Source organism: Rhinoderma darwinii, chromosome 1 (genome assembly GCF_050947455.1).
Source record: "Rhinoderma darwinii isolate aRhiDar2 chromosome 1, aRhiDar2.hap1, whole genome shotgun sequence".
NCBI lineage: Eukaryota > Metazoa > Chordata > Amphibia > Anura > Rhinodermatidae > Rhinoderma > Rhinoderma darwinii.
The window spans coordinates 320,542,088-320,564,589 of NC_134687.1; the positions used below are offsets into that span (position 1 = coordinate 320,542,088).

The window sequence follows — 22,502 nt, forward strand, 5'->3', positions numbered from 1 at the left end:
TCCTTGAGGGGTGTAGTTTCCAAAATGGGGTCACTTCTGGTGGGTTTCCATTGCTTTGATACCTCTGGGGCTCTGCAAATGCGACATGGCACCCGAAAACCAAACCAGCAAAATCTGTACTCCAAAGAACACACAGCGCTCCTTCCATTCTGAGGCCTCCCATGGGCCCAAACGGCAGTTTATTGCCACAAATGGGGTATTGATGCACTCAGGAGAAATTGGGCAACAAAATTGAGTATTTTGTTCCCTGTGAAAATAAGAAATTTTGGTAAAAAATTACATCTTATTGGAAAAAATGTCATTTTTTTAATGTCACAGCCCAATTGAAATAGGTGCTGTGAAAAAACAGTGTGGTCAAAATGCTAACAACAACCATAAATGAATTCCTTGAGGGGTGTAGTTTCCAAAATGGGGTCACTTTTGGTGGGTTTCCATTGCTTTGATACCTCTGAGGCTCTGCAAATGCGACATGGCACCCGAAAACCAATCCAACAAAATCTGGACTCCAACAAACATATAGCACTCCTTTCCTTCTGAGCCCTCCCATGGGCCCAAACGGCAGTTTATCACCACAAATGTGGTATTGCCACACTAAGGACAAATTGGGCAACAAAATGGGGTATTTTGTTTCTTGTGAAAATAAGAAATTTTGATCACAAATGACATTTTATTTGAAAAAATGACATTTTTTTCATTTCAGAGCCCAATTCAAATACGTGCTGTGAAAAAACTGTGCGGTCAAAATGGTAACAACAACCCTAAATGAATTCCTTGAGGGGTGTAGTTTCCAAAATGGGGTCACTATTGGGGGATTCCTACTGTTTTGACACCTCAACACCTCTTCAAACCTGGCATGCTGCCTAAAATATATTCTAATAAAAAAGAGGACTCAAAATCCACTAGGTGCTTCTTTGCTTCTAGGGCTTGTGTTTTAGTCCACGAGCGCAGTAGGGCCACATGTGGGACATTTCTAAAAACTGCAGAATCTGGACAATACATATTTAGTAGTGTTTCTCTGGTAAAACCTTCTGTGTTACAGAAAAAAAAATGAATAAAATTGAAATTCAGCAAGAAAAATGAAATTTGCAAATTTCACCTCCACTTTGCTTTAATTCCTGTGAAATGCCTGAAGGGTTAAAAAACTTTCTAACTGCTGTTTTGAATACTTTGAGGGGTCTAGTTTTTAAAATGGGGTGTTTTATCAGGGTTTCTAATACATAGGCCCCACAAAGCCACTTCAGAACTCAAGAGGTACCTTAAAAAAAAGGCTTTTGAAATGTTCTTAAAAATATGAGAAATTGCTGTTTATGTTCTAAGCCTTGTAACGTCCAAGAAAAATAAAAAAATGTTCAAAAAACGATGCCAATCTAAAGTAGACATATGGGAAATGTGAACTAGTAACTATTTTGGGTGGTATAACCGTCTGTTTTACAAGCAGATGCATTTAAATTCTGAAAAATTCAATTTTTTCAAAATTTTCTCTACATTGTGCAATTTTTCACCAATAAACACTGAATATATCGACCAAATTTTACCACGAACATGAAGCCCAATGTGTCACGAGAAAACAATCTCAGAATCGCTTGGGTAGGTTTAAGCATTCCGACGTTATTACCACATAAAGTGAAATATGTCAGATTTGAAAAATGGGCTCTGAGCCTTAAGGCCAAAACTAGGCTGCGTCCTTAAGGGGTTAAACAACATTTGAACGGCCACCATGTAATATTACATTTCCTCTGCAGCCGCCACTATACAAGAGACGCCTGACTGGTTTGCCGCTGATCACCGTCGTGGCTACTTTCTAAAAGGGGTTATCCCTGATGGGACAACCCCTTGAACTTTATTCAGCAACTAAACCAGTCAAAATATTATCATACAGTTGCCAATGTATTTGCCAAACCTTGTAAAACAATTTCTTTATCGCTCCATTACATCTAAAATAAAAAATACAGCAATTTTGTACAAATCCCATTTTGTGTCTATAGCTGCTATGCAGATCTGTCTCCATGGTAACAGACTACAAACAAACCCTGTGTACGTACTTCTAACGTAATACTACCCTTCTAGCTGCCCCCTTCTTTTACCTAACGCACATTTGAATGGTTAACAAGTAGGGGATAGATGGAAGAAAGTGTTTCTAAAGACTATTAGGGTATGTTCACATGCCAACTCAAAAACGTCTGAAAATACAGAGCTGATTTCAAGGGAAAAAAGCTCCCGATTTTCAGAAGTTTATTGAGCCACCCGCGATTTTTGCAGCGTTTTTTACGGCCGTCTATGAAAAACAGCTCCAAAAACGCCCCAAGAAGTGACTTGCACTTCTTTTTCACGGCCGTTTTTTCATGCATAAAAACGGCCCGTCGGAATAGAACGCCGTTTTTCCCATTGAAATCAATGGGCAGATGTTTGGAGACGTTCTGCTTCCGATTTTTAGGCTGTTTTTTTGTTGTTTGCCCGAAAAACGGCCAAAAATAAGCCGTGTGAACATACCCTCAGAGAAAACAGCCTCTAATTTTCAGGTGTTTTTGAAGCTGGAAATTAAGCTTCTTTCAAGACCGGATTCACACGAGCGTGTGCGTTTTGCGCGCGCAAAAAAGGCAGTGTTTGCAGTTCCGTGTGTCATACGTGTTTGCTGCGTGGCTGCGTCATTTTCACGCATATGCCAGCCTTGTGACAAGCGGTTTCTATGGCCTTCGCAGTTGAGCGAGCACATAGAGTCCCGGCCCGAATGCCAGCACCTGGGACACCTCCTAGGCCACTACTAGCCAGGATGCTTAACTGGAAAGATCGAGATGATCTTCTCCAACTTGCCCGTTGAAACAAGACATCAGATATGAAAATGCCAATATATCCTTTTCCTGATTTCTCTGCAGAACTCCAAAAGAAAAGAGCTACTTTTGTTTCCGTCAAACGTCGTCTAAGAGAAGCCAACTTCCCATACTTCATGGCTTATCCGGCCCGCCTTCAAGTAGTGGATGGTGAGAGGGTCCTATTTTTCACGGCTCCTTGGAAGTGGAGGAGTGGATCATGAGACGTCCTGCCCCTGCTGGGCACTGAGCTGTTAACGTAGAACGATTGAATATGTCGATACTGCCTTCTGTATGACTTGATTCGTTACTGTTTTCATCCTACCTTCCACAAAGACATATCTGCAAACGAATTGACATTCAACACTGCATTTTTTTTAGCTACTTGCATTCAGCTTAGTCATTTGTGGTTTCTATCCGTTACACTTCTAATTTGCAGATCAAGCTGGATCTGCTTCTAGAATGGATAGGCTTCTTTATGTTCACTGAAGGATGTGGTAAGGCATAGTGAGAGCCCCTGGCTTGTATTGTCAGCCTGTATTCCCTCACATATCAACGTTTTTATGTGGTAGGATGTCGATAACACCTCAGCACCAGCAAGGCATTATACAAGGCATTATACTGCAATGTCATGCTTATTTGCCTTTAGTCACAAGAAAGCTGTGATAGGTTTGTGTTGCACTTCCTTCTACTTTCCTTTGCAACAACAGCAACCCTATACCTGACCACGACTTGTTTTAACAATTCTATGAACGTTTTCTGTCCTAATGTTTGTTCTTTTGTTGTCACTGCACATGTATACGATCTTCTTTTCCCTTTTTTCGAATGTATAGTGTCACTACTTTGGGGAATGTTCAGAAAAAGCGTGGTAAACAGCATCACACGTCTCCCAAGTATCAATCAATATGTTCTTTTATTGGTCAAACATCCAGTAAAAAAATGGCAACGTTTCGACCCGTGACAAGTGGAGGGCCTTTCTCAAGCCTCCACTTGTCACGGGTCGAAACGTTGCCATTTTTTTACTGGATGTTTGACCAATAAAAGAACATATTGATTGAAACGTGGGAGACGTGTGCTGCTGTTTACCATGCTTTTTCTGAAGATTACATTACGTCAGACTGGGTTTGTCTGATTTTACAGCGTGACACCGCTCCTGATAACGGGATTTGTGCTGCTTCAAATATTGTATACTTTGGGGAATGGTCACAAGCCGATGCATTACTTTGCAGGGGCAAAGGGGTGCCCAGGTGGGGATGATATGCCAGTTGTCTTATCCCGTTATTCATATAAATTTCTATCTTCATGGCAAATTTAATACTACTGAGCTGGAATGTTAGAGGTATGGGTAGCCCTTGAAAAAGGATCGCCTATGTAAGAAAACTTGCACCACATATACTTTGTCTTCAAGAGACTCATTTGACTTCGGATACTACTAATTATCTGTCTAAACCATGGGTGCAGTGGTCTGGTCATTCCACTCATACCTCTTACTCTAGAGGGGTGTCACTACTGGTCCATAAAAATTTGAGATGGGAAACCGCTCAAGGTCAAATAGATCCTGATGGTAGTTATGTATTTACCCGTGCATACATCAACTGTGTCCCATATGTTATGATATATATATATATATATATATATATATATATATATATATATATATATGTATACCCCCAACTTCCGGCATGTCCCTCCTCCACCAGGCTGCCCTCTTTGCGGTTCAACACCCTGAAGCGAGGGCTATATTTATGGAAGACTGTAATATGATTTTGGACCCAGTGCTAGATAGATTGCAAGTTAACTCTGCCCCAGGGATATCCCCTCAGACCTAACGACTTTGCAAAAATTCCTTGGTGAGGTGGGATGGATGGACCTTTAGAGTCACAGACACATTAAACGATAGTGAGTGTATTCCTGGCATTCGGCTGGTAGAGATTCCCTCTCCCACCTAGATTATGCTTTTGGTACGGCCTCAGTTTCCATAGCGGTCATAGATGTTTATTATAATGTGAGAGGGTTATCCGACCACTCACTATTGTGTATAGACCTACAATTATCTAGCAATGGATCTGTGTTCAGCTGGAGGGTTCATTCCCTCTGCCTCAAGCATATTGGAGCGCAAGACAGGATACCTGACCAGCTTAATACATTTTTTGACCTACATTTGGATAACACTAGTCCTGCCTTGTTTTGGGAAACATTTAAAGCATATTTGCGAGGATGCCTTAGGTCCACAATCCTTCATTAAGAGGTAATCTGCTAGACATGAGGAGAGCTTGGCCAGGGATTGTACAGGTAAAGAATGGGAACTCATTGCACGTCCCACATTGACCAACAAACATGGCTACAGGCGAGGCGGCAGTATCTCACGCATTTACATGAAAAAACCCAGAGGAAATTGTTTTTTACTAGGCAAACTAATTTTGTATCGGGTAACCAAATCGAGCTCTTGGCTCACATTGTCCACCAAAACGCTTCCTCACCTGCTATCCTTGAGATAGCTTCTGATCAGGGGGCAATCCTTGTCAAAAACGCTCAAATCTTAAATAGATTCAAAGAATTCTACCAACATATTCGACTTAATTTGCTAGTAGTTAGTCCGATATGACAACATATGTAGACACTATTAACTTCCCTCAATTAACAATGGAGGACGGACAACTACTGGGAGCGGACCTCACTTTGATAAAGGTAGAAAGGGAAATTTCTAATATGGCCAAGGGGAAGTCACCAGGCCCTGATGACATCCCTGTAGAGGCATACTCCAGATACTGTGAACACTTGGGCCCACACCTCTTAAGATGTATCAGCACACCCTGGACACGAATAGACTACCAGATTTCCTATATGCTGCTACTGTTGTGGTGGTACTCTTGAAACCAGATAAGGATCCCGCGGAATGTGGGTCTTACCGACCCATATGACTATTAAATGTTGACTATAAGATTCTGTCAAAAATCCTAGCTAATCACCTGAACTCGGCTATTCTTAATATAGTCAATCCAGATCAATCTGGATTTATGCTGGGCAACAGCACCACAGATAACATGCGGAGAGTCCAGGTGGATTCCCAAGTGGGAGTGGCTAGGGGGGAGAGATAGGCACTACCTTCGCTCGATGTTGCCAAAGCCTTTGGAAGGGCCATACCTGTTGGAGAAACTGAGTCGCTTTGGCCTAGGCCCTCTGTTTATTCAATGGGTGTCTATATTATATAAGAAGCCTAGGGCTAATATTCTATTGAACGGTCAATGAGCAAGCGTCTTTGCTTTGGGCAGGGGCATCCGTCAAGGGTGTCCCTTATCGCCCCTTTTATTTGCTATAGCAATTAAACCCTTGGACCTCTGTATCAGAAAGGACTCCATATATCGATGTATCTCTTTAGGTAGCAGGGAAGACCAAGTAGGCCTCTATACAGATGATCTAGTACCATTTATGGCAGACCTTGACATATCGTTGCCAAGGGCTATTTATATGTTGGGTGACTTTGGTTAGCTCTCAGGCCTTCGAATTAATAGGAGCACATCAGCTCTCATGCCATTATGGGATGCTGGGTTGCCGGATATATACCATAACCTACCAGTAGTAACCGTATTATCATCACCAAAACAGCTACTCAGTCTCATGAGAAAAATATCTATCCCTTTCTTAACCCCTTAAGGACGCAGCCTAGTTTTGGCCTTAAGGCTCAGAGCCCATTTTTCAAATCTGACATATTTCACTTTATGTGGTAATAACGTCGGAATGCTTAAACCTACCCAAGCGATTCTGAGATTGTTTTCTCGTGACACATTGGGCTTCATGTTCGTGGTAAAATTTGGTCGATATATTCAGTGTTTATTGGTGAAAAATTGCAAAATTTAGAGAAAATTTTGAAAAAATTGCATTTTTCAGAATTTAAATGCATCTGCTTGTAAAACAGACGGTTATACCACCCCAAATAGTTACTAGTTCACATTTCCCATATGTCTACTTTAGATTGGCATCGTTTTTTGAACATTCTTTTATTTTTCTTGGACGTTACAAGGCTTAGAACATAAACAGCAATTTCTCATATTTTTAAGAAAATTTCAAAAGCCTTTTTTTTAAGGTACCTGTTCAGTTCTGAAGTGGCTTTGTGGGGCCTATGTATTAGAAACCCTGATAAAACACCCCATTTTAAAAACTAGACCCCTCAAAGTATTCAAAACAGCAGTTAGAAAGTTTTTTAACCCTTCAGGCATTTCACAGGAATTAAAGCAAAGTGGAGGTGAAATTTGCAAATTTCATTTTTCTTGCTGAATTTAAATTTTATTCATTTTTTTTTCTGTAACAAAGAAGGTTTTACCAGAGAAACACTACTAAATATGTATTGTCCAGATTCTGCCGTTTTTAGAAATGTCCCACATGTGGCCCTACTGCGCTCGTGGACTAAAAGACAAGCCCTAGAAGCAAAGAAGCACCTAGTGCATTTTGAGTCCTCTTTTTTATTAGAATATATTTTAGGCAGCATGCCAGGTTTGAAGAGGTGTTGAGGTGTCAAAACAGTAGGAATCCCCCAATAGTGACCCCATTTTGTAAACTACACCCCTCAAGGAATTCATTTAGGGTTGTTGCTACCATTTTGACTGCACATTTTTTTCACAGCACGTATTTGAATTGGGCTCTGAAATGAAAAAAATGTCATTTTTTCCAATAAAATGTCATTTGTGATCAAACTTTCTTATTTTCACAGGGAACAAAATACCCCATTTTGTTGCCCAATTTGTCCTTAGTGTGGCAGTACCCCATTTGTGGTGATAAACTGCCGTTTGGGCCCATGGGAGGGCTCAGAAGGAAAGGAGCGCTATATGTTTGTTGGAGTCCAGATTTTGTTGGATTGGTTTTCGGGTGCCATGTCGCATTTGCAGAGCCTCAGAGGTATCAAAGCAATGGAAACCCACCAAAAGTGACCCCATTTTGGCAACTACACCCCTCAAGGAATTCATTTATGGTTGTTGTTAGCATTTTGACCGCACAGTTTTTTCACAGTACCTATTTCAATTGGGCTGTGACATTAAAAAAATGTCATTTTTTCCAATAAGATGTAATTTTTTACCAAAATTTCTTATTTTCACAGGGAACAAAATACTCAATTTTGTTGCCCAATTTCTCCTGAGTGCATCAATACCCCATTTGTGGCAATAAACTGCCGTTTGGGCCCATGGGAGGCCTCAGAAGGGAAGGAGCGCTGTGTGTTCTTTGGAGTACAGATTTTGCTGGTTTGGTTTTCGTGTGCCATGTCGCATTTGCAGAGCCCCAGAGGTATCAAAGCAATGGAAACCCACCAGAAGTGACCCCATTTTGGAAACTACACCCCTCAAGGAATTCATTTATGGGTAATGTGACCATTTAGACCCCATAGTTTCTTCACAGAACTTATTTGAATTGGGCTGGGAATTTAAAAAAAATATATTTTTTCCAATAATATGTCATTTTAGCTCAAAAATTCTTATTTTCACAAGAAATAAAATACTCAATTTTGTTGCCCAATTTGTCCTGAGTGCGGCAATACCCCATTTGTGGTGATAAACTGCCGTTTGGGCCCATGGGAGGGCTCAGAAGGGAAGGAGCGCTGTGTGTTCTTTGGAGTACAGATTTTGTTGGATTGGTTTTCGGGTGCCATGTCACATTTGCAGAGCCCCAGAGGTATCAAAGCAATGGAAACCCACCAGAAGTGACCCCATTTTGGAAACTACACCCCTCAATGAATTCATTTATGGGTAATGTGACCATTTAGACCCCATAGTTTCTTCACAGAACTTATTTGAATTGGGCTGGGAATGAAAACAAAATTATTTTTGTCAAATAATATGTAGTTTTGGCTGAAAATTTCTTATTTTCACAAGAAACAAAATACCCCATTCTGTTGCGCAATTTGTTCTGAGTGCCGCAATACCCCATTTGTTGTGATAAACTGCCGTTTGGGCCCATGGGAGGGCTCAGAAGGAAAGGACCACCATTTGGCCTACTCGGGATTTTCTAGTGCGAAGTCATGTATGCAGAAGCCCCTGAGGTACCAGTACAGTTGAAACCCGCAAGAAGTGACCCCGTTTTAAAAACTACACCCTTAAGGCATTCATCTAGAGGTGTAGTGGCCATTTTGACCGGAGACCTACACCCCATAAACTGTAATGTGGGTTCTCCCGGGTATGGCAATACCCTACATGTGGCTGTTATCAGCTGCCTGGACACACAGCAGGGCCCAGAGGGGAAAGACGAGGGGGGATAAGCTGTGCGGAGTGCATCAGGGTAAGTAAAATTGGGGTAAATTATAAACCAAGGGATGTATGATAAATTTTAAAACACTTTCATACAGAGCTCTGGTTATTCGGGACACGTGTCACATTGATATATTGTGTCCTCCCTTATCCCCCTCTTATAGCAGACTTTGCACCTCTTTTGACTTTTTCCCTTCTTGCCAGTTTGGGGAACTTCCCCTGGAAAGTGTTGCCCTGGTACGATGCGTGTGGGCTCGCTTCCAGAAGTACTGGGTGCCCCCCCTTCTTGGTCCCTAAAGATTAGGTTCTTGATAATCACCTCTTGAAATTCCAGGAAAGTTCCCGTCTGGCCTGCACATCGACGTAGCACGTACGCATTGTACAAAGCCATCTATATGATGTTCCCGGCCAGCTTCTTATACCACACCGCATGGCGCTGTAGGGCCTCAGGGCTTGATCTTACAAGTCCATCACTCCCATGTACCTATTGTAGTCCAGGATGCAGTCTGGTTTTGGGGTGGCCTTTCCTTCATATATCCTAAACCTGTAGGTATACCCTGATGCACTCTCACAGCTTATACATCTTCACGCCATACCTTGCCCTCTTACCCGGCAGGTACTCGCGGAATTGAACCCTCCCTTTAAAATGTACCAGGGACTCATCAATAGAAATACACTTCTCGGGGGTGTATGCTTGGGAAAACCGGGCACTGGAACGGTCTAATAGGGGTCTCCGTTTAGACAAACGGTCAAAACTGGGGTAATCTCGGGGTGGGCACGGCTCATTATCAGTATAATGTAAGAAGCGAAGTATTGCCTCATTTATTTATTTTTTTAGGTTCCAGTTCAGTTCTGAAGTTGCTTTGAGGGGCCCATATATTAGAAACCCCTATCAAATACCCCATTTTAGAAACTAGACCCCTCAAAGTATTCACAACAGCATGTAGAAAGTTTATGAACCCTTTAGGTGTTTCACAAAAATTTAGAGCAAAGTAGAGGTGAAATTGACATTTTTTTTTTGTCAGAAAATCCTCTTTATACCATTTTTTTTATAACACAAAAGGATTTATCACAGAAACGCAACTTAATACGTATTGCCCAGATTCTGCAGTTTAGAGAAATATCCCACATGTGGCCCTTGGGCGGTAATGGACTGAAGCACCGGCCTCCGAAGCAAAGGAGCACCCAGTGGATTTTGAGGCCTCTTTTTTATTAGGCACCATGTCCGGTTTGAAGAGGTCTTGTGGTGCCAAAACATTGGGAACCCCCCAAAAGTGACCCCAATTTGGAAACTAGACCCCTTGAGGAATTCATTGTAGTTTTCTTGGGGTGCATGCGGCTTTTTGATCAGTTTTTATTCTATTTTTAGGTGGCGTGGTGACTAAAAAACAGCAATTCTACTATTGTTTTTTTTTTACAGCGTTCACCGTGCGCTATAAATTACATATTCACTTTATTCTGCGGGGCGATACGATTACGGCGATACCAGATGTTTATAGTTTTTTTTTATGTCTTATGGCGTTTGCACAATAAAATACGTTTTGTAAACAATCATTCACTTTTTGTGTTCCCTTATTCTAAGAGCCATAACGTTTTTATTTTTCAATCAATAAAGCCGTGCGAGGACTTATTTTTTGCGTAATGAACTGTAGTTTTGATCAGTACCATTTTTAGGTACATGCGACTTTTTGATCTCTTTTTATTCCATTTTTTGGGAGGTGAAGTGACCAAAGAATTGTGATTGTGGTTCGGTTTATTATTATTTTATTTTACGGCGTTCACCGTGCGGGATAAATAATGAAATAATTTTGTAGTTCAGGCCGTTACGGACGCGGCGATACCAATTATGTATAGTTTATTTGTTTGTTTATATATTTTTATTAATAATAAAGGACTGATAAGGGAAAAGGGGGGATTTTTACTTTTATTACTTTTAAATCTTTTATTTTCTAATTTTTACACATCTTTTTTTAACTTTTTTTTCACTTTATTACTTTGTCCCACTAGGGCACATGAGGGCAGGAGGCTCTGATCGCTATTCTAATACACTGCACTACATGCGTAGTGCAGTGTATTAGAACTGTCAGCTACTCACTGACAGCAAGCATAGTGGGTCCTGACGTTGTCAGGACCCACTAGGCTTCCGTTTATGGCATAGCCGGACGCCATTGTTTGGTGTCCGGTTGCCATAGTCACCATCGCCGGCCGCTATCGCGTAGCAGGCCGGCGATGGCAGCTTAACCCCTAAAAAGCCGCGATCTCTATAGAACGCGGCTTTTAAGGGGTTAATCAGCGGGGACACAGCGATCGGTCCCCGCTGTAGGAGCTGTGACAGCTGCTGAACAAGACAGCAGCGTCACAGCTCCTGTATGTGTCGGGAGGACGGCCGAAACGGCCGTTACTCCCGAGACGTACTATTACGGCATGGAGCGCGAACGATACAGCTGCCATGACGTAATAGTACGTCAAGGAGCGGGAAGGGGTTAAATATGTCGACTCTAAATGCAAGGTGTGGGGAGCACTCCCTTTGTCGCATAAACCTAGTCAAGATCATTTTGCTCTCTAAGAGTTTATACCTATTACATAGCTACTTGTGAAAGGAGCAAAAAAGCGCCGATCAACAAGCTGTCAAGTTGATCAGTGCTAGTTTTTATGGCCAACATTTGCTGGTGTAAGAGGACCCTAATTAAAGTATGCCCTAACAACATTTCTAAAGCGAGCCCTAGGGTTCTTCAATGGATCCTGGGCTGTCCGAGTATAGGTATATATCGTCTCACAGGATATCCCTGTGTCACGATCAAATGGGGCTCCCTTCTTTGCTTTTCTCTTGTATGCGGAGATCTGCCTTGACCACGGCATACAAGTGGTTAAGCGATGGAGATCAGAGGTTCCTCTGATTTCTGTCGTTAGAGCAGGTCAGGGCTGTGTACTGCAGCCGCAGCCCTGTTTCTGATTGCGTGCGTGATCAGAGCACCATAATAGTACGGCACAGGTCCTCTGCAGGCTCCTGCCTGTGCTATATTATTACTGTGCGGGTCATCATGAGGTATTCCCATGATGGTAAGTGATGGTATAATGTTAAGAAATCTCATAGTGCGGTTAGTGTTGTGTAGTCCTACTTCTGTGGAAGATGCCAACTGTGAAGGAGAGGAGCGGATTCTTTACAGCCTTTGAATGGTGTGGAGTTTTGTGCTCAACTCAGTCCAGGAGTAGAGGTGAGTGAATAGATTCTGCTGTTTTGCCATCTTATTGATTCACGGATTCCTGGTCCAAAGAATACAATAAGAGAACAGATTCCCATATTTTTGTCAAATTCTTCAAAAGCGAAATTCAAACCTGGAGAATTAATTTGCAAATGCATCGCAGTTCATCAGGTTTTCCAGGAAGTGATCGGTCCTCTTTAAAAGTTCTTGCTCCTTTCCAGTATTATCCGATCACTTGCTGTGCAGGGAACTTTAACACAGACTCTTTGTCTCAGGGAATTAGCAGAAGGGACCTCGGTCCCTTCATTCTCATGATTAAAGAGGGGGTTCCAGAGGTTGGACCCTTATGGATCATAATGTTATGGCATTTCCTAATGATATGTTATAACATTATAGGAGGGAAATACCACTTTAATTTGCAATATTAAAATCTGTTTATATACTATATTTAATAGTTATCGCTGTAGTTTCCCAGAATAAACAGATTTAATAGTAACAACTAAAAATAACATTTGTTGTATATTTCTTTCTTATACGGAATTCAGCGATACCTAGCGCATTTTTCCTGGCTATCTTCCTCTGTATTATGTCACTTCCAGCCCTCTGTGCAGATATTAAGGTCATGTTCAGACATTGTGGAATTGTCACATTTCAAAAATATGTAATAGTTTACAGTAGGGCTAGGCAATTAATTAATTAAAATAATAATAATAATTCAGTGCAGATAAGAGACTTCATCTAGCGCATTTAGTTTTTTATGTTTTTTTTTCCTGGTTTCAACTGGATCTGCTTCCTCAGGATGCCCGCCCCATTTTTTTTCCTGCCTCAATGCCTACCCTATTTACTTCTGGTTTAGCCTCAATGTCTGTGCACCACAGCGAGCAGACAGTGCCCATTCCAATTGCATATACACAGACGATTGGGGTTATATACAGTGTTGATGGGTTAATATACATGGTTGATTTGGCAATATACATAGTTGATGGGGATTATATAAAGAAATGACAGCTGGCTGGTATAAACAGGATGATGGGGGTCTCAGTATATTACCCCCATCATCCCTGTATATTACCCCCATCCAGGGCCGGCTCCAGGTTTATGTGGGCCCTTGGTCGACGCAGACTTAGTGGGCCACTTTGCGGGGGAAACTACAGCGGCAGTAAAATGGCAGAAAACATCACTTTATGCCCCCATAAAGTTAGGCGCCCAGTTTGTACCCCCATAAATTTATTGCCCACGTAGATAGTGCCACACAGCCGCCCGTCCCAAATAGTGCCACATAGGCCCCTCTCTTCCAGGTAGTGCCACAGAGGCTTCCCTCTCCCAGGTAGTGCCACACAGGCCCCCCTCCCTGGTAATGCCACACAGGCCACCCTCCCTGGTAGTGCCACACAGGCCCACCCTCCCTGGTAGTGCCACACAGGCCCACCCTCCCTGGTAGTAGCACCCTTGGGCTCCCTCTAGAAGTGTAATCCCCAATCAGAGCATTGCAGACTCTCTGACCGGGGATTCCTCTTCAGGAGGAGCCACGGACGTCACTGTCCATATATATATATATATGGACCGTGATATGGACATATGGCAGTCCACTGCTTGGGACTACTACTCTGCTCCTGGCATCACTGTCCATATATGGACAGTGATGTCAAGGGCTTCTCCAGAGACGGAGTCCCAGAGCGGAGTGCTAGTATAGGCCGCTTCTAGCACGCTGTCTGGGAGTCTGTAGCCTAGTAAATGGCAGCGTAGGGAGCTACCTCCCTACTCTGCCATAGCGAAGGGGGCTCCCTCCAGAAGCCACACAGAGCAGAGGGATCTCCTCCACTTGTTATTGGAACGGGGTCAGGGGAGAATGTATTTTATTATATTTATTAGCGACTATTGGGGCTGTATGGGAGCATTATACTGCGTGGGGGCATTACATTGCGTGGGCTCATTATATTGTGATGGGGAGCTGTGGGCGTTATACTGAGGAGGGCAGCTATAGGGACATTATACTGTGTGGGGGCAACTGTCGGGGCATTATACTGTGTGGGGGGCAGTGTCGGGGGGTATATTATATACAGTAGTATACAGCAGGCTCAGGGGATCTATATTAATTAAATGGCATGGCATGCAAATAGGGGGCATGGCATGTAAAGAGGTGTGGCCTAAAAATTTTGATTTAGGTAATCGCCCAGCCCCAGTTTACAGTACAATACTTGTGGATGGGGTTTTCAAAATTCCATACACCCATCGCAGAAAAAAAACAAAAACCTTTGCAGAAATCAGGGCATGCTGCATATTTTCAAATCTGCAGGCGCATTCTGCAGCAGAATTTCACATTGGATTTCACCCTTTGCAAAGCATCATGTGAAATCCGCAGCAACGCGCCAATTTTGCTGCGGATTGGTAGTAAAATCCAGGATGGAAAACCTCTGCTAGATCTAAGCATGCCCTAAGTAACAGAGACTTTCCACCACAGATTTAGCTGCAAATCTAATATCACCCCATGCAAACTGCATCCACATGTCATGAAAATCCATGACAATTCCACAACATCTGAACATGCTCTTAGGAACTCATAAGAGAGAGGAAAAGGGCTAGGAGAACCACAGGGATCACTGAATCTGAATTGCCAAGACTTACATTATTTACTATGAACTGATGATCTCCATGAGATAGTTTTAAAGAATAACTCTACCACTCCTGGACAGATATTCAAATTAACTTATAAGTATGTTTCAAGCAAGGTAGCATGAAAATAGCATTAAAGTGTAGCTAAACGTTTGACAAACTTCTGACATGTCATAGTGACATGTCAGAAGTTTGGATTGGTGGGGGTCCAAGCACGGAGACTCATACCAGTCGCTAGAACGAAGCAGCTAAAGTGCTCGTGTAAGCGCTCAGCCGCTTCATGTCTGTTGGGCTTTTTCCGGAAAGCCGATATATCGGAGTACGGGCTCATAGACTTTCTATTGAGTCCATACACGATACATTTATTTCCGGGAAAAGCCGAACAGAGATGCTTCGTTCTAGCGATTGGTGGGGGTCTCAGTGCTCGGACCCCCACCAATCCAATCTTCTAACATGTCACTATGACATGTCAGAAGTTTGTCAAACGTTTAGCTACACTTTAATTACACTGCCCAATACATTCACTTCATATGTTTACACTTACATACCTGGAATAGACTGTGCAGTTCCTTCACAGTTAATATTGGGCATGGTACTTGGCTGTTGTTGACTGGAGCTAACTTCAGGCTCAGCACTAACTGATGGTGAGAGTGCCATGTCACAGAGCAATTCTGGTTTTAGTACAGGTGAAAGCAGTTCGTCAGCAACTTCTTTCTTTTCCTGCCCTGGCAACTGAAGTGCTGATAAAGGTATGCTGATAGATTGACTGGGGTTTCCTGTGGAGGTGCTGACGGGCATCTGAATTCCTATATGTTGACTCACAAGTGGAGCATTAGATGGTGCTTTGCTTTGTGATGGCAACGGTGGCCTCACTGGTTTCTGGAGTGGGGGTCTCTGTAGGACCAATGGGGAAGGTGTAATAGTTTGTATGTCCAAGTCATTGTTTAGAGATGGGGGTAAAATTTTAGGTGGTTTAGTTGGTCCCATAAAAGGAGTTGAGGAAGGAGTCTGATTTTTCGGCTTTGTCATCTGTGTTAATGATAGAGTGGGCCCATCAATACCACCAGTGAGTTCTGCGTTAGCAACAATGTAATAGTCTTCAGGGTTCTCCTGTTTGATCTTTTTTAAAATTACATCACTACCATCCTCATCAGCAATATGCGACTGAGACCCAGAAAGTGAAGAGTTAAGACCACCACTTGGTCTCTTGCGAGAAACACTAGGAGATTGCTGAGCTCTGCGCTCAAAATCACTGTCTTCATCAGTTACAGAAGATTCACACACCATATCAAACAATGTGGTTTCATCTTCATATTCTTCTACTGGCTCATCCAGCTCTGACGGTTCACTACAGTAGGAAAAATCACAGGAGTCTCTTGTTCTATTGCCATCAAGCTTAGATTTTCCTGGTCTCCCAGGGTACCTTTCTAATGGACTTGTTTGAGTCTCTGAAGGCACACCAATTATACTTGGGCTGTCCGAGTTGAAACTTCTATTGTCCTGGAAGCATACTCTCTCCTGAGGGCCTGCCCTACAAGTTGTAGTCAATGGCCAGTGGTATGCATGCCCAGCACTGCATCCCCACATAGCAGTAAGAGTGCCATGGGAGCCCTCAGAAAGTAAGTGCTTTAGGTTTGGAATAAGGCTGCAAATGGTGCCATGACTATGGGCCCAACTTACTAACTTGGAGAGGTTTTCTGAAGAGGTATGAAGACAGTCTTCCATTGTTGCTGATCAGGAGGCCTTTTCCTAGAAAGTAAAATAGAGAAGAATAAAATGTATTAGTATTTTATTTTTCATGCAAACATGGAATTCAGACAATATGCAGAACACAATTTTCTAATATAGAGGTCCCCAAGCTTTTTTTTTTTTTAGATCGAAAGCCATATTCAAGTATGTGGTGTTGAGCCACAGACTGAGCAAAGAGAGATGGTTATAAGACTGCTGATCAAACAAAGTCAGAAATTGTTATACAATAGACACACACTTATAATATTTTATGTTAGCATTTTATTTTGGGCCTAATTCCTAGAAGTTCTCTGTTCTTGCAAGTAAATGTATATCATTTTTATACTTATTTCCTTAAAGGAACACTAAACATCGAAAAATCACAAAAAATAGCAATTCATGCCTTAACCCCTTAATGACAGCCAAGTTTGGGCCTTAAAGAGGCTCTGTCACCAGATTTTGCAACCCCTATCTGCTATTGCAGCAGATCGGCGCTGCAATGTAGATAAGAGTAACGTTTTTATTTTTAAAAAACGAGCATTTTTGGCCAAGTTATGACCATTTTTGTATTTATGCAAATGAGGCTTGCAAAAGTCCAAGTGGGCGTGTATTATGTGCGTACATCGGGGCGTTTTTACTACTTTTACTAGCTGGGCGTTCTGACGAGAAGTATCATCCACTTCTCTTCAGAACGCCCAGCTTCTGGCAGTGCAGACACAGCCGTGTTCTCGAGAGATCACGCTGTGACGTCACTCACTTCCTGCCCCAGGTCCTGCATCGTGTCGGCCACATCGGCACCAGAGGCTACAGTTCATTCTGCAGCAGCATCAGCGTTTGAAGGTAAGTAGCTACATCGACTTACCTGCAAACGCCGATGCTGCTGCAGAATCAACTGTAGCCTCTGGTGCCGATGTGTCCTCGCTCGTCCGACACGATGCAGGACCTGGGGCAGGAAGTGAGTGTGTCTGTGTGTCTGCACTGCCAGAAGCTGGGCGTTCTGAAGAGAAGTGGATGATACTTCTCATCAGAACGCCCAGCTAGTAAAAGTAGTAAAAACACCCCGATGTACGCACATAATACACGGCCAGTTGGACTTTTACTTTAAACACGCCCACTTGGACTTTTGCAAGCCTCATTTGCATAAATACAAAAATGGTCATAACTTGGCCAAAAATGCTCGCTTTTTAAAAATAAAAACGTTACTGTAATCTACATTGCAGCGCCGATCTGCTGCAATAGGAGATAGGGCTTGCAAAATCTGGTGATAGAGCCTCTTTAAGGCTCGGAGCCCATTTTTCATATCTGACGTGTCACTTTATGTGGGAATAACTTTGGAATACCTTTATTAAGCCAAGCGATTCTGAGATTGTTATCTTGTGACACATTGTACTTTGGATGTATCGACAAAATTTTACCACTAACAGAGTTTAGTTGTTAAAATTTTTTACAGAAAATGTTTTCTAAATTTAAATGTATCTGCTTGTAAGGCAGATGGTTATACCACTCAAAATAGTTACTAGTTCACATAACCCATAGGTCTACTTTATGTTGGCATAGTTTTTTGAACATTCTTTTATTTTTTGAGGCCGTTACAAGGCTTAGAATATAAGCAGAAATTTCTCATATTTTCAAGAAAATTTCCAAAGCTTTTTTTTTTTTTTTTTTAATAGGTACCAGTTCAGTTCTGAAGCCTATATATTAGAAACCCCCATTAAACACCCTATTTTAAAAACTGGACCCCTCAAAGTATTCAAAACAGCATTTAGAAAGCTTCTTAACCCTTTAGGCGTTTCACAGGCATTCAAGCAAAGTGGAGGTGAAATTTGCAAATTTCATTGTTCTCGCAGAAATTCAATTTTAATCAGTTTTTTTTTCTGCAACCAAAGAAACAACTGTATATTTATTGCCCAGATTCTCCAGTTTTTGGAAATGTCCCACATGTGGCCCTATTGTGCTAATGGAATCAAACACTGGCCTCAGTAGCAAAGGAGCACCTAGTGGATTTTGGGGCCTCTTTTTTATTAGAATATATTTTAGGCACCATGCCAGGTTTGAAGAGGTCTTGTGGTGCCAAAACATAGAGAACAACCCCAAAAATAACCCATTTTGGAAACCACACCCCTCAAGGAATTTATTTATGGGTGTTGTGACCATTTTGACCCCACAGTTTTTTTACGGAACGTATTTTAATTGGGCCATGAAATAAAATTAAAACATTTTCTCCAATAATGTCATTTTTGCCCAAAATTTCTTATCACAAGGAATAAAATACCCCATTTTGTTGCACAATTTCTCCTGAGTGCGGCCATACCCCATTTGTGGTGATAAACTTGCATTTGGGCCGATGGGAGGGCTCAGAAGGAAAGGAGCGCTATGTGTTCTTGGAGTCTAAATTTTGCTTGACTGGTTTTCGGGTGCCATGTCGCATTCGAAGAGACCCAGAGGTATTAGCGCAATGGAAACCCACCAGAAGTGACCCCATTTTGGAACCTACACCTCTTAAAGGCAATGTGTTGCCAGAAAAACATGTTTTTTTAAAAAAAATTAAACATGTAGTGTGTGGGTGATTAAACATTGTTCAAATTTTTTTTATTTTTTTCACTAGTCAGGAAATATTATAAATTAATTCTAATTTATAATATTACCCATTTCTGGTCACTAGATGGAGCTATTCCCAAAATTGCAGCATTGCAACATTGGGTTAAAAGCCCTCGCTCTAGTGAGCTCTCAGCATCCCCCCCTCCTTTATCCTGGCTAGTGCCGGGATAAACGAGGGGTTTGAACAGTGTAATCTCCTACACTGTGTCGCCATTTTTTGAGCTAACACACAGTGTAGTAGGTTTACATACAGTAGTAAACACACACAAACACGAACATACATTGAAATCTCTTACCTGCTCCTGCCGCCGCGGCTCCCTCCGGCCCGTCCGCTCCGTTTGCTGCCGCTGGTCCAAGTGCACAAATCCGGAAGCCGCGACCGGAAGTAGTAATATTACTGTCCGGCCGCGACTTCCGGTCCACAGGAAAATGGCGCCGGACGGCGCCAATTTCGAATTGGACTGTGTGGGAGCGGCGCATGCGCAGTTCCCACACAGACGCCGTACACTGAAGTCAATGGGACGGGAGCCGTTCGCAGTCCCTATGGGACTGTGGCTGCCGTATTCCATGTCTGTATGTGTCGTTAATCGACACATACAGAAATGGAACAAAAAATGGCAGCCCCCATAGGGAAGAAAAAGTGTAAAAATAAGGAAAAGTAAAACACAAACACACAAATGAATATAAACGTTTTTAATAAAGCACTAACATCTTTAACATATAAAAAAATTAATTTGTGATGACACTGTTCCTTTAAAGCATTTATTAAGGGGTGCAGTGAGTATTTTGACCCAAAATATGTTTTTTACTAGAATATACTGCACAGTGGATTTTCGACTGATATGCAATTTTAGTGCACAATCTGTTGTGCCCAGATTGTACCACTGAAAGCAAATATCTCAAACCGTCAAGCGTGTTCTCCTGAGTATGGCGATGCCATATACGTGGACTTAAACTGTAGTTTTGGCACGATGTGGGGCTCCGAAGGGAGGGAGCGCCACTTGGTTTTTGGAGCGCGGATTTTGCTTGGTAGTAGTTCTGTTTGGGGTTTTACTGGTGTTTCAGTTTATAATGAGGGGGCATATGTAAGCTGTGCGGAGTACATCAGGGTATATGCAATCTAGAAGTACATCAGGGTATATGTAAACTGTGTGGAGTACATCAGGGTAGAATAACGCAGTAAATAAATAATAATCTGCAGATATGTGGCCAGTGTCGCACTGCTAAATGGTGCCAGATCTTCTCCTCTTTTGAAACACATTCTGCACCTTTTGTGTAGCCATATTTGTTCCATCAGAGCTGTGTGAGGGCTTATTTTTTGCGGGACAATCTTTCATTGGTACCTATTTGGGGTACATGCGACTTTTTGATCAGTTTTTATTCTATTTTTTTTAAGAGGCGTGGTGACTAAAAAACAGCAATTCTACAAAAAAATTTTTTTTTTTACTGCATTCACCGTGTGCTATAAATAACAGTCACTTTATTGTGCGGGTCGATACTATTGTGGCGATAACAAATGTATATACTTTTTTTTTATGTTTTATCAAGAACGCTGTGTGAGGGCTTGGTTTTTGCGTAATGAACTGTAGTTTTGATTACTACCATTTTATTCAATTTTTTGGGAGGTGACGTGACAAAAAAAATAGCAATTCTGATATTGTTTATTACGGATTTATTTTTTACAGTGTTCGCAGCGCAGGATAAAAAAACAAAATACTTTTGTAGTTCAGGCCAGTACGGACCTGGCGATTCTAATTATGTATAGTTTATTTGTTTATTTTTTTTTTTATAATAAAAGGACTTGATAAGGGAAAAAGGGCGATTTTTACTTTTATTACTTTAACCCCTTAAGGACGCAGCCTAGTTTGGGCCTTAAGGCTCAGAGCCCATTTTTCAAATCTGACATATTTCACTTTATGTGGTAATAACGTCGGAATGCTTAAACCTATCCAAGCGATTCCGAGATTGTTTTCTCGTGACACTTTGGGCTTCATGTTCGTGGTAAAATTTGGTCGATATATTCAGTCTTTATTTGAGAAAAATTGCAAAATTTAGAGAAAATTTAGAAAAAATAGAATTTTTCAGAATTTAAATGCATCTGCTTGAAAAACAGACGGTTATACCACCCACAATGGTCACTAGTTCACATTTCCCATATGTCTACTTTAGATTGGCATCGTTTTTTGAACATTATTTTATTTTTCTTGGACGTTACAAGGCTTAGAACATAAACAGCAATTTCTCATATTTTTAAGAAAATTTCAAAAGCCTTTTTTTTAAGGTACCTGTTCAGTTCTGAAGTGGCTTTGAGGGGCCTATGTATTAGAAACCCCCATAAAGCACCCCATTTTAAAAACTAGACCCCTCAAAGTATTCAAAACAGCATTTAGAAAGTTTTTTAACCCTTCAGGCATTTCACAGGAATTAAAGCAAAGTGGAGGTGAAATTTGCAAATTTCGTTTTTATTTCTGAATTTCAATTTTATTCTATTTTTTTTCTGTAACAAAGAAGGTTTTACCAGAGAAACACTACTAAATATGTATTGTCCAGATTCTTCAGTTTTTAGAAATGTCCCACATGTGGCCCTACTGCGCTCGTGGACTAAAACACAAGCCCCAGAAGCAAAGAAGCACCTAGTGCATTTTGGTGGTGCTTTTTTATTAGCATATATTTTAGGCAGCATGCCAGGTTTGGAGAGGTGTTGAGGTGCCAAAACAGTAGGAATCCCCCAAAACTGACCCCATTTTGGAAACTGCACCCCTCAAGGAATTAATTTATGGTTATTGTTACCATTTTGACCCCGTAGTTTTTTCACAGCGCGTATTTGAATTGGGCTGTGAAATTAAAAGAATGACAATTTTTCCAATAAGATGTCATTTTTGATCAGAATTTCTTATTTTCACAGGGAACAAAATGCCCCATTTTGTTGCCCAATTTGTCCTGAGTGCGGCAATACCCCATTTGTGGTGATAAACTGCTGTTTGGGCCCATGGGAGGCCTCAGAAGGAAAGGAGCGCTATGTGTTTGTTGGAGTCCAGATTTTGCTGGATTGGTTTTCGGGTTCCATGTCGCATTTGCAGAGCCTCAGAGGTATCAAAGCAATGGAAACCCACCAAAAGTGACCCCATTTTGGAAACAAAACCCCTCAAGGAATTTATTTATGGGTGTTGTGACCATTTAGACCCCACAGTTTTTTCACAGAACTTATTTGAATTGGGCTGTGAATTTAAAAAAAAAAACTTTTTTCCAATAAGATGTAGTTTTGGCTCAAAATGTCTTATTTTCACAACGAATAAAATACCCCATTTTGTTGCCAAATT

General features: G+C 41.6%; 1 protein-coding gene across 4 annotated transcripts in view; it reads right to left on the reverse strand.

The window, feature by feature from the left end:
- KIAA1958 (KIAA1958 ortholog) overlaps positions 1-22,502 on the reverse strand; it is a 164,906-nt gene that overhangs the window by 76,924 nt on the left and 65,480 nt on the right. For all 4 annotated transcript variants that reach the window (XM_075825585.1, XM_075825584.1, XM_075825582.1 and 1 more), the window contains exon 2: positions 15,405-16,605. In XM_075825585.1, coding sequence (XP_075681700.1) covers positions 15,405-16,581 — 1,177 coding nt within the window. In that variant the 5' untranslated portion in view covers positions 16,582-16,605. The remainder of the gene's footprint in view (positions 1-15,404; positions 16,606-22,502) is intronic.